Raw genomic sequence first — 12,554 nt, 5'->3', positions numbered from 1 at the left:
GAGAATGATTCAAGCTTTATGAGGGGATACCACACATGTCAGCCAGTGCATCAGGCACAAAAACGGAGTTTGCAATTACAGCGTGCATGCTTTCTGTCAAAATCAACATCACATTCTGATCAAACGCACAAACATCAATCTCCTACAATCCAGCACTTTGTTGCACTTTCTACAGCTACAAATACTCAGGATGCATTGACACTGATGCAGATCCAATGCAGCTAGCTCCAAATGGCACACATGAGGAATGGTTCAAATCACTTCTGTCTAAATCCACCACCACAGTGTGACACGCAGACATGACCAAACACTGATGACGGTCCACTAACTTCCTATTATCATATGGTATCTCTTTAACTGATAACAAAAATCCTGCGCTTGTATGATTATCATAATGATTTAATGCCACTGGTGAGTCTAGTGATCAAATACATTAAAGGTGATGATGATCTGGAGTAAAAGGAGGCACAAGAAACAGCTTAAGAATAACCATTTACCAGAATACAGCTTTCCAAAACTGCAACGTGTAGGTGGGGGGTAAGATTTTGATTTTCCCTGTTTGCTATTGTCTCATCGCCGATTAAGGAGTCATGTAAGCAGTGAACCAGACCAAACTGTCAAAAGAATTATTTTTAATTTATTGTTGTGTGATAACAATAATACAAACTAGTTCATAAAGCATCACTAACGCCCCTATCCCCTCTCACTGACCCCTCAGTAATGACCTTTTTCCGACATGCAGGTTGCCAGCACATATTAACAAAGTAAGAGAAATGAAAAGCAACGTGTTCATTGAAATCATCAAAGTTGCCCAAATAATGTAATAAATAGTGTCAGCCAGTGCTGAGGTAAATCATTCCCATGACACTGAAGCACCAAAGGCAAGCACACAGAAAGCATTATTGTATGCCCAGCAGATGAATTTATGCCCATGAACCAGTAAAATATGGGCTGAAATGGTACTGGCACGCCAATATTGCATTTTCTGAAACTCAAAAGCAGATATACAGATATATATAAACATTAACTGCACTAATTATAACACAAATAAGTCTTATTTTCCCCAAAAAAACATAACCTATGTGAAAAGAACAAATTTAGATTGGACATAAACGTCAACTGCCATAAAACTTGAAAGCATGCTTCTTTCATTTACTCATTTTAAATCAGATTTAGAGTTATGTGTGAAGCTACCATAAATTCTCGGACCAAACACACATCTCAGGCCAGTGTTAAATAAAGTTAGATTAAATCAGCGGGCCATAGACTTTTTTTATTTCTACTTCTGAGTTCCAGAACATCTGAGAACATCAGCCAGGAATCTGGGCAGAAAGTGTTAATTGGACAGCAAACGTGGTAAACGAAAAAAGGACGCAAGGCTCGATAAGGCACACAAGAGTGTAGGAGGGAAAGAAAAGAGGATGTACCTGATTTCCAAGGTAGAACTGGTGATGTGAGGAACAATAAAAAATATAAAAAGGTTAGCACACATTCGCACTTTTGTCATCAAGTTCAACACTTACCTTTAACAAGAGTATTCCCTGAAAAGTCTTTTATTTTAAATTATTTCATAACCATGTCACAGCTTGTATTGCTTAAAAAAATTTCACTGTTAGATAAGCCAAACACATAAAAATCTGCTTACCCGGTATTTATTGGCACCAATTTGCTCCACCTGGAATCGTTTTGGACATTTGCACTTCGCCACTTGGCGCGTGACCTGCGAACGCATCATCATGATCAAGCGACGCCTCACATTTGAAAATGTGAAATTAATGCCGCAGGCTTATTACCTCGTCCTCAATTTTGTCAGCATCTGTTAGTGGTTTGTAAGCGTCTTTGTTGGGATGTAGAGCTGCTACAAACTCGTAGTAGTCAATGTAGCCGTCACCATCTCTGTCAAAGATGTCTGCCACGGCGCTCATCTCCAGACGACTTGTTGGGAATTCTGTTGAAGAGACACTGAGTGTTGCAAAAAGGAGCATTTTGTTCAGCGGTGTAGATGTTTTTCAGCTTTGAGTCTGACACTTACTGGAGGAGAGGATGCCTTCTATGAACTCTTGTCGCGTCACTTTGCCGTCTTGGTCTTTGTCAATGCGGCGGAAGAAGTCCATGACGCGAGACTTTTTATGGTTCATCCAGCGCATGTAACGTTTCCGCCACACATCAAAGTCAAAGTTGGCAAATTCTTTCAGCTGAGCAGATAAAGAAAGAAAGGTCAACATTAATAACTAAAAAGCTAGAAATTTGCAGAAAAATGTCTGCAGATTTTGCTAGATTACCTCCTCCAGTCTGTCCAAAGCATCATTGAGTTTCCTCCTTCTGTCCAAAGCCAGCAGCCACACGTGCTGCCACTTGGTCACCAGCAGGTTAACCCGTGGGTTCTTTGTTTCAATGGGAGCTTGTGTTGATGACGCATACATCGCTTGCGTGGGAGAACGTTTTCCTGTAAGGGAAAGACAAAAAACTTTAAAATGACTGTGTTTCCACCATATAATCAGGAGGAATGCATTCACACTGACATCATTCCAGGTGCTAAAATGGGCAAATTGAGGATGTCGTGTCACCCTGAAGTGATTCAGTGCATAGCCAGATGGCTCGGGTCATACTCTATGAGGAACATTGATGGGATACATACTTCCAGTTCTTCCTTTGTCCAACACGGGGATCTGAGACTGGATCTGAGGCTCCGCAGCAGCCTTCCTTTTGTGTGTCTTGGTGATTTTGTCAACATCTGGTTGCTTCCTGGTCATTTCCTCCATGAATGCCTGCAGGGGGCGAGCAGCAGTAAACTACTGTTAACTGAATGCCCACGCAATCATTAAAATATGGAATTTAAAAAAAACTAAATTAAAGTTATAAAATTAGATTTATTATCATTTGCTTTTTTGATGTACCTGGTGTTCTGCTATGAGGTTTTTGACCTCCTCGATCTCCTGAGGGAGTGGCTCCTTATCCTTGTCGTTGAGGTTGGTCTCAGCCCACTGTAGCCACGTCAGAAGATTTTCCAGCAGCTCCTGAGTAGCTAGCAGCTCAGTGAGGGCTGTGGCCAGTCGCTGCTGGTGCTGTCTGGCCCAAGCCTGCACCTGTGTAACAGCAGTATTACACATATATTACTAATAACTAAATTAATTTCAGATACACTGAAATCAAGTTAACTGCACACAGCTTGATTTTGTTTACCTGCTAAGATGAATCATTATTACTTTTTTTAATATAATGACTATCCATAGTAACTTTTCCTATGATTTTTTGAGTGCTATAAAGAGTTTCCGATCCAACCCTTGTAATGAGTAATTCTTCCTTATTTTAATTTATCAAAATAGGTTAATGTGTTCTGTTAAACCTGAAGGCATGAAACAGTGGACTGACCTCTTCAAAGCGGGCTTTAATGATGGTGTTCCAGTGCTTGATGGTTGTGATAGAGTCTGGATGGCAGATGCTGAGAATGGCCTCCCCCATACTGGCCGCTTTATTTAGAGCCACTCGCTTTTCTTCCAGTTTTTTCATGAACACCTTTAAAATAAAATAAAAATTTAAGTTGAAAAAGCGTTGGGATTTGGAAGTATCCCATCCCATATCTAAAAATAAAAACAAAACATTGCTCATACTTGGTTTGAAACCGGAGCAGAGCTCAGTAATTTTAATCAGATGACCTCATAGTTAAGAAAAATATTTTTGGCACTGAAAGCAGCATGCCATCTACTTTTAGACAGGCTGCAATTACAGAGTCAGGATCTTAACTGTTTATTCAAGCAAAGTATTGGCAACGTGTTTTATTTCTTTAATAAAGCAACAAAAATGTGAAACAACTTAAGACATAAAAGTTTTTTTCTGAAATAAAAAAAAAAGCAGAATCATTTGCATTGCTTTACCTTGTGTTGTTCGATGAGCGCTTGCAGAGCTTCTTCATCGTCGGGCAAGCTGCCATGGAAGCGCAAACTTTGCTCTGCCTCAGCTAGCCACTCCAGCAGGATGTGAACAGCAGAGTGAAATTCTTCAGCCTGCAGTGGGAGAAGACGCATATGTCAGGCTAACATACTTAACTGACCTTCTAACTTGTGATTGTTTGGAGTACTGTCAGGAATACCTGGCCCAAAGCCTGCTCCAGCCGGGTCTGCTTAGACACAGACAGGTTGCACACCGTCTCCCAGCGCATGCTCAGCTCCTGCATCTGGACTTTGACCCAGGAGGAGTCATCGTGAGTGTTCTCAATCAGCTCCCTGGCTGAACGTTTGAGGGCCTGGACACTTACTGTCCGCTTTCCCAACTCCTTCTGAAAAACCTGCAGTAATGAGACATTTGAGGACACAGTCAGCCAAAATATTAACAATATTCACTTTTTAAAATGACAAATTAATTTTAAACATTATTTCAAAAAACATCCTTTTTGTCTCTATTTCACAGCTGGCCCAATGACAAGAAGCATAAAACAGGGTGCTTTTAGTATCTGTTGTCTTCTTACTTCAATAAAATGCTAACACAAAGAATGTTATTAATATAATATTAATAATGAGTAAGGAAAAACACACCAGCATCAATTTTCAAAGCTTTGCTCAATACACAACCCGAAAGAAAACAGACTCTCAATGAGAAAGTAATACAATGCCTCCCCTTTTGTTGTTTTAATGTATTGTCTATCCCCCGTGTTAGTTTAAGATTCTTTCGTCTTGTATTGTGTTAGGAAAGATAAAAGGTTTGGGCGTGGCAGCAGTGAAAGGTTTCACTTGATTTCTGCCACTAACGTCAGCAACAAATGGGCCAATCAACAACACAAAGGGATCCTGGGTCTTCGGTGTGGAGCTGTTCTCTACCTTGTGGTTGTCTATCAGGTTGAGAACCAGGTCTATGTCTCCATGTACGGGCTGGTCCTCAGCCAGCTGAGGTTCCACCCTGTACAACCAGTCAATAAGAGCCTGGAGAGCATCTGTAAACTGGCCGGAGAACAACAAGGCCTCTTCCAGCTTGTTTTGTCTGCAGAACAGAACAAAATATTCACAGTGAGGCTGTTTAGCAGAATGAAATGCAGCGCTCATTGGGAGAAAATCCTCACCTTTCCACTGACTTCCCACAAACAGTGTCCCATTTGTCCCTCAGTTCACTCAGCATGTCATCCAGCTTCTGTCTGTCATCCTGTAGAGAGGTCTTGTCTTTCAGTGCCCGTCCTGTTCGAGTGGTAGTATCATACACAGAGTGTTTGCTGCCAAGAGCTTTCTGGAACTCCTGTACGATGGGGAAAAAAGCAAAAATAATATACACAACCCCCAAGTGGTCCAGTTTAGTGCACTCATAATGCCTCTATCTTCAAATGGAAACAGCAAATCGTCTCAAGAGATTTTCTTATTATTACTACTGGCATGTCAAACAGTATCTTAATCTGCGTGTGGTGTGTGCTTTTTGTGATTAAGAATACAGTCTTCAGCGAGGTGACCAAAAAGGAGGTCAAAACTCAAGAGCTCTTGCTCCGTAGAGATTAAATGTATCCAAAAGCAAGGGCAGCCTTAAAACATTTGGTCCATTCAGGGATTATGACAGGATTAGCACAATCTCCCAGCATAACACCACAAACACAACAATAGTCAACAGCAATATAAGCATTTGGATTCTACTGACTCTGTAATTTCAAATAACAGATCCTATTTTTAAATTCCAGCTCTGGTACATCAGATATTTCTGTTTAATGAATGAAACTTTTTTTTGGAGATGTTGCTCCATGTCTCTGGCTGGTGTTAACACATTTTTCTCTCAGTTACCTTGTGCTGTGCCAGCTGCATCTTGATTTTATCTGGATCATTGGCAATTTCCACTTCAGAGTCCAGAGTCTTCTCAGATTCATCTAACCACTCCATCAGTTTATTGAAATTTTCATGGAACTAATGAAAAATTAAGAACAAAAAACAGTGTAAAGCATTTTAAAAACAGGTATGAGTTCACTAGATTTATCGCAGAGCCCTGCTTAATGTTAGCATGATTGGAGCAGAAGGACCCTATAATTCAGAAAGTTCTGTAGTAGGCTGAAGAAAGAATAAGAAACAGGTTTAATATCCTATTTCCAGAGCTTTCCAATGATAATAAAAAGTCCTGATGTCATGCCTGTTCAAACTCAGCATAAATATTCACAGAACAGTACCTGCTTCGCCCTCTTCCTGGCGTCGTCCAGTAGACGACCCCGCTCAACAGACCTCTGCACCAGCTTCTCCCAGCGCCCTTGCACGCTGAGCAGCAGGTTCTTTATCAGGACCACATCCTGTTTCTGGCTGAAGTACTTCAGATGTGTGCCCGTCTTGTCCAGTTCAATAATGTGTTCTCTGTGGGAGTTTACCTCTGTCACAAACATCTGCACAGACACAACGCGAGGGAGAAAAGGGAAAGGATTCAGGCCAGATGTTCTAACAATAAAAAAGGAATAAAGGTTTTTCAACTGACAGCAGAGGAAATGTAAGTCATGTGGGTAATGTGCTAATGAGCTCTGTTCTCAAGGATAATACAGATGCCATTAAGTCATTGTTGGCTTTAAGACAAAGCAGAATGATGAGCTGGTAATCATGAACCGGTAATCATGGTACTAATAATTTGAATTTCTCACCAACTCAATAAGACTACTAGATGTTACCGCAGTAATGTCCAGTAATCAAGCAAAGTTGGACCAGAAGGCCTGTCCTCCACGTGCAAAGACGTACCTTATGCTCATCTATCTGAAACATGATGGTCTCCAGTATAAGGGAAGCGGGGGAAACTGTGTTCAGCGTCTGCTCTGCTTGGGTTAGCCAGTTGATGAAATCTTGCAGGGAGTTGTGGAAATCTGTAGCCACAGTCAAAGCTTCTTCTAGTTTCACCTGTGGAGACGAAACGTTAAAAAACTGAAGTAATACTGGACAAAAATCAAAGAGCTCTATCCTGTTTATAACACATGTGTATCGTTTAGCGGTGTAAAGTATCTCTGGTTGTTATAGCAACAGATAAAGACGGCACTGCGGGGGATACATTTGCACTTCAACAGTGCCAAACATGACCTCTATTTAAACAGAGGAAGTTAATATCTCTGGAGGGGACTGATGGCTGAGGCATCATGAGGTTTTAATTGAGTAAAGGAAACAGCCACTCCATCACTGAAAAACATCCGTTTGGTACAGCTGAGGCCGGTGGCTCAGGGTCATCACATGGCAGTAAATGCTGTGCTAATGACATTACAAACATGGTGAGAGTTACGGCTGCTGATGTGTTTTTCCCATTTATCGTGGGTCATGTCGAGTGTCTTGCTAAATATGGAATTGTATTTTAGCAGTGCATACGTCCTACAGAAAAATAAGCCACTTGACTGCAGAGGTATCACAGGGAAGGCTGTAGAGAGTTTGGCCAGCAGCTCTGACCAGCGCTAAGATTTACCAGACTTTGATTTCCTGGGAAGAGGGCCAAAGTAAATAGGATGCAAAAGCAAGATGTTACAGTAAAAGTTGAAGCAGCTAAAATAAGGAGCACCATATCTGAGAGCAGTGGTGGTGTTTTATACATTTTAGCAACAAATCTAAAAAAAAAACCCACAAGTGAATGATGACATTTGGCTTAAATATTAGCTGATGTTTTGTCAACCCTACACTGTGGAAACATATGACACCACTGTTGTTCCACTCTGATCTACAGTGTAACCGCATCCTGTGTGTCCTCGCCAGCGCTCCGTCTTTACACCATTGGTTATCGGCACTGGGATTAGAAGCTTTCAACCACACAGTCATGGCTCAAGTGTGTGTCAGCGATCCCGTAATCTGAAATCCTGAGTCATCAAGCTAAGGGCAGTGAAAGCCATTCAGTCATTCCCCTACCTTTCTTTCAGCGACCTTCGCTTGCACCGCTTCCCATTTTTCCTTCAGGTTGGCAAGGTCCTGCTCTGTGTTACTGTCTGGACCCTCGGGCATCATCATTAGCAGTTGGTGACCCTTGTTCTGGAGCTCCTGATACAGCTCCTCTTTTGACTCAAAGGCAGAACACAACTCCTGTGAGGAAAAAAAAACCAACAACACAGAGGAGAGTGATGGTTTTGTCAAACAGGCTGAATTACAGTTAAAGACCGATCTATTGTTACTTTTGGATTTCTGCAGTGTTCAATGGGATGAATTTGTCAGTCGCTTGTCCAAATGTAACCCAAAAATGGTTAAAAAATGAGCATGGTGAGGCATGTTTCTCACAAACATTTGACCAGGATAATGTTACTAATTTGATAAAAGTAATCTGTCTGTTTTCAGTTCCCTGAACTGTCACCACTGTTGCCTCTTAAGGGAGAGCTCGCTGTGAAAGTGTCTCCATTACAAAGTAGGAAGACAAAGCAGGAAAACATTCCTAAATTCATTATAGTCAGATACGGATGAATCAATTAGAAACACTTAAAGAGGTCTTTTTTATCACAGCCTGCAGGGCAATGAGAGTAGTGTATTTTGTAGCGTCGTTTAATTTTCACACTTCAGATAAAACACAGAAAAGACAGAGTCACCTCCTCCCAAGTCTGCCATCTGTATGCAGCCTCTCATATTGTTAAACACATACCAGATGGGCGTTAAGCTGCTCCCGGGCCGTGTCTGGTAAGCCTCCCACAGCCTTTGATGCCAACAGCTGACGTTCTGTGTCTTTCAGCCACTGCTGCATGTCTTCTATCTCACCATGGAAACCCTGAGCCTGCAACACAATTCAACCTGAGTCAGGACAAAAGGTGCCTCACACACTCGCTATTAGAAACCCGTGATTCAGAGAGGAGGATGTGTGAGTTTTTAATTCTTTGGATTCATTTAGCTCGGTATTTATAAGCCTGTTTCATAATGAATTAAAACCTTAAAGTGAAAACAATAGAATGATTTAGCTTTCAGGATGCAAATTGAATAATAAGAAGGGGGTAGGGAGAGAAGTCTCTCCTCCCTGCAGAGCTTTTTGACTTCGACCTAAAAACTATTTTCTCCACAATTTAACAAGAAATGAGACACAGGTTAACGGTTAACTTTTTTTAATATACCTGAAGCAGAGAGCTTTCCAGCTGTTGCTTCCTCTGCTCCATCTTTTCCAGGATGGCTTTCCATCGCTGGTTCAGATTCTCCAGTTTGCTCTGCAGACTAGAAGCTTCCTCTCCAGCGCTGGACTGCACCAGATCATTGCCGGCTTTGTTCACTGTCTCGACTGTTGACTTGTGAGCCAACACATCTATCTGGAGGATCTGCAGAGATAAATCAGCAGGAACGGCAAGATGTTGTGCAGATGAATATTAAGCACAAAGTGGATAATGAATAATTTACTGTAATAAACGGCACACTGACAGATACCATAAATGTTTACTTAATATGGTTTTAATGCCTGTGAAGTGTTTTACATTTTTGTATGTGATACTGGGCTATACAAATAAAATTGAACTAAACTGAACTGAAAGGACTTATTTGAAAAATAGCCCCCTAAAAAAAACACAAGATAAGAGGTTTGTCATACGTTGTGCTTGGCGAGCTCTATCTCGATGGCTTTGGGGTCTCCTCCAGCATTTTTCTGTTCATTGAGCAGCTCCTCGGTGTGGCTCATCCAGGCCAGCAGCTCATCCAGTGCATGCTGGAACTGCCCCAGTGCGAGAAGGCCTCCCTCCAGTTTGTGCTGGATTAATGACAGATTAAACCATTTTATTTTGCAGGGAGAGAAAACAAACTGTTTAAGCCATTGCTGAGTCTGGTTTCTAGCCCACAAGAAGCTGTAGAGGTACGATACAATATATTTCACAGAATGATTGCAGACCTTGTTTAAACATAATAATGCCACCTAAACAATATAGCCATTCCGTTTAAATTTAGATATCAGTGTCAGCATTTCTGTTTTCTTATATAGCTTGCACTTTCGGTGTGAAGCTCCCCTTCTGCTTCTTTCTCTCGCTGACCTGCCGGCTGATGATCTTCTCATCCAGGTTGTCCCAAAGCATTTTGAGTTCAGACATCGGCTCCTGGATGGCGGAGCGGTCAGCCTCCTCTGTCACCTTCTTCAGCAGGAGGCCGGCCTGGTGGTTCAGACGCTCCATCTCAATCTGTAGCTGGTATGCTTCTCCTTTGAACTCCTGGCAACCCAGCACATGCAGCGGTACACCCAATCAGTCAACAGAAGGAAGGACGCACAGACAATACCAGCTTTGTTTTTTCAGGACAAGATTTGTCTTATTGTACATCAAAGTAAATCCGGCTACTTTATGAAGCCATTTTCTTAGTGCTTTTGTACTAACACAAAGCAGACCATGAATCGAGAACTCAGCATAAACACAGCTGGTGTTTGACACAGCTGCTCTAACATCAAGGAGTCAAGTTAAAAGAATTGAAAAGTCTGAGAAGAACTATAACAATAATAATATTTCTGTTTTTGTGAATGATGATCTAAAAAAACAAAACAAATCTACAAGACTGTACCTTGAGTTCCACAATCTGCTGCTTGACGGTTTCCAGATCCGTGCCCACAGGTGACATTGAATCCAGTTTGCTCTCCAGAATATCCACCCAGTCAAACATACCCTGCATACAGGGTTGGAAACCATTGTTAGTGAGAGAACAAAGTTGGGTGCACAGGGAGTCAAGTTTCAAACTGAGTTTCAAGTTATGCCCTGAATCTTACAGTTAGTCTGTTTGGCTGATAAATTAGAAAATTATACACAAAGAAAATGAAAAAAAACCCCAAACAAGCCCTGAGGTTACATGCCAATGCGCTGAAGAAGTGCAAAAAGGAGATTTAAACTTGTGTAAAAGAATCCTTCCTCACCGTGAAACTTTCTTACACACTAGTTAATGTTTGAGCCAAATATATCACGACCACGCTCTGGCTGGTGTTTCAAAATCAGTAGAGCTCTCATGAGATGTTATATCAACTGTTAGATCAACTGCATGGTAATATGTGGTTTCATCAAAAAAGGCCTCGGAAACTCCCTGGCTCACTGTATCTGTTAAATATCAAACATCTCGTGATGAATAAGTGCGTGTATATTGTGTAGCTTGATATTAAGTATTTACCCCTTAAAGTTGATATAAACAGGCCTAATATATGAGGGAAACCCCACATCAATAAAAGAGCTTCACTAGGCTTACTCCTAGGCTTCCAAAAGATCACATCAAATAAAATTAAAAAACCACGAGAACCGTGACTGGGAAGTTTTGGAAAAGGTCTGCTGTTTCAAAACAGCGAGCAGCCTCGCTTCTGTCAGTCTGCCCCAGGGCAGCTGTGGCTACAACCGTAGCTTGCCTTCACCAGTGTGTGAATGCGAGAGTGAATGAATAATGGCATTGTAAAGCGCTTTGGGTGCCTTGAAAAGCGCTATCCAATCCATTAAAACTTTTTAAATATTCTCAACCCTTTAATTTTCTAATTGTGTTGCTCTGAGGCAGTGATCAAAGCACCTGCAGGCCATCTTGAAACTGCACAGCAGCTTGCATGGCTTCTTCCAGTCTCTCTCCTCTCTCCTTCCACGTCTTATTGAGATTCTCCCACGCTGTATTCACCTGAAAAAATAACACAAATACTTTAGCATGATTATCTTGTAGGCAACACCTGTAGAGTGAGTGCTTTTCAGTGTAGTCTATTACTTCATCCAAGCTCTTCTTTATCACAGGTTTATCGGGTTCCCCGCAGGCAGTCATGAGCTCCGCACCCTGGTTTCGAACCCCATCGAGTTCCTCCTGCAGCCCATCAATCTCCTCCTTAAATCCCTGTATGGATGCATTGTTTTTTTATTATTTAATAATCAAAGTGCACCACCTCTCTTAATTATCCATTTGTTAATGATCAAAAGTAATAGGTTTATTATTTACCTCCACAAATTCCTGTTGCTGTTTGACGACTGAAGGATCGACTCCAGGCTCCTCCAGCTCCCTCAGCAGGTCGTGGCTGTCCTTAATGGTGACGATGAGGGCGGTGTGGTCACACCAGAACTTGTCTGCGAGGTCCATCACATCCAGCAGCTTCGCCTCCCGCTCTTCCACCAATGCCTGGATGTCGTTCCACAGGAAAACCATGCGGTCCAGTTTGTCTTGCACAGCTTGTACAGAGAAAAAGTCACAATTAGGAGGAATACAAAATAAGGCAAAGAAAAATCTTCCACGTTTACAGCAACATTTACAGCGGGAAACTTGGACTTTTTCTTGATTTGTTATTTATCCTGAAAAAGGAAATACATTAAAGCTACATGCACCTGGAGAAAAGTTTGATGTTTGATAAATAATAATAAATGGATAAAAAAATGATTGAAAGCATATCTATACCATACCTTTGGCAGACAGGTCCTTGTCTGCCCCTTCGGATCGTGCGATCATCTCTTCACCTCGTTGCTTCAGTGTCTCATAAGATGGCTGCAGCTTCTCCAAATCCACAGAGACCGTCTTGTTTTCAGTAATCTGCTCCTTGATCTTGTCCACCTCCACTGAGATGGATGGAGGCTGGTGGAGGCGTTCAGCGATCCGTTCCAGGGATTCGAGCATGGGATCAATTTTATCATGGAACTGGAAAAGGAGGAAAGGAAACACGTCAGTATGCATATATAATTTATATCGTGGGTTTTTATTATG

The 12,554-nt window shown here is 41.6% G+C and overlaps 1 protein-coding gene across 1 annotated transcript in view; it reads right to left on the bottom strand.

Moving 5' to 3' along the window:
• Nucleotides 1-12,554, bottom strand: part of dst (dystonin) — a 104,812-nt gene that overhangs the window by 6,690 nt on the left and 85,568 nt on the right. Inside the window, 26 exon segments of the mRNA XM_085182055.1 lie at nt 498-614; nt 1,428-1,445; nt 1,646-1,720; nt 1,794-1,948; nt 2,033-2,195; nt 2,283-2,446; nt 2,639-2,768; nt 2,898-3,086; nt 3,373-3,516; nt 3,876-4,004; nt 4,091-4,285; nt 4,815-4,974; nt 5,054-5,223; nt 5,754-5,873; nt 6,131-6,337; nt 6,681-6,836; nt 7,821-7,991; nt 8,539-8,667; nt 8,999-9,196; nt 9,463-9,618; nt 9,896-10,069; nt 10,413-10,514; nt 11,391-11,492; nt 11,577-11,699; nt 11,802-12,028; nt 12,257-12,488. Of these exon segments, the coding sequence (XP_085038181.1) occupies nt 498-614; nt 1,428-1,445; nt 1,646-1,720; nt 1,794-1,948; nt 2,033-2,195; nt 2,283-2,446; nt 2,639-2,768; nt 2,898-3,086; nt 3,373-3,516; nt 3,876-4,004; nt 4,091-4,285; nt 4,815-4,974; nt 5,054-5,223; nt 5,754-5,873; nt 6,131-6,337; nt 6,681-6,836; nt 7,821-7,991; nt 8,539-8,667; nt 8,999-9,196; nt 9,463-9,618; nt 9,896-10,069; nt 10,413-10,514; nt 11,391-11,492; nt 11,577-11,699; nt 11,802-12,028; nt 12,257-12,488 (3,906 nt within the window).

Source organism: Neolamprologus multifasciatus, chromosome 13 (assembly GCF_963576455.1).
Source record: "Neolamprologus multifasciatus chromosome 13, fNeoMul1.2, whole genome shotgun sequence".
In the NCBI taxonomy this organism is placed as follows: Eukaryota; Metazoa; Chordata; class Actinopteri; order Cichliformes; family Cichlidae; genus Neolamprologus; species Neolamprologus multifasciatus.
This window is presented reverse-complemented; position numbering and strand designations above follow the sequence as displayed.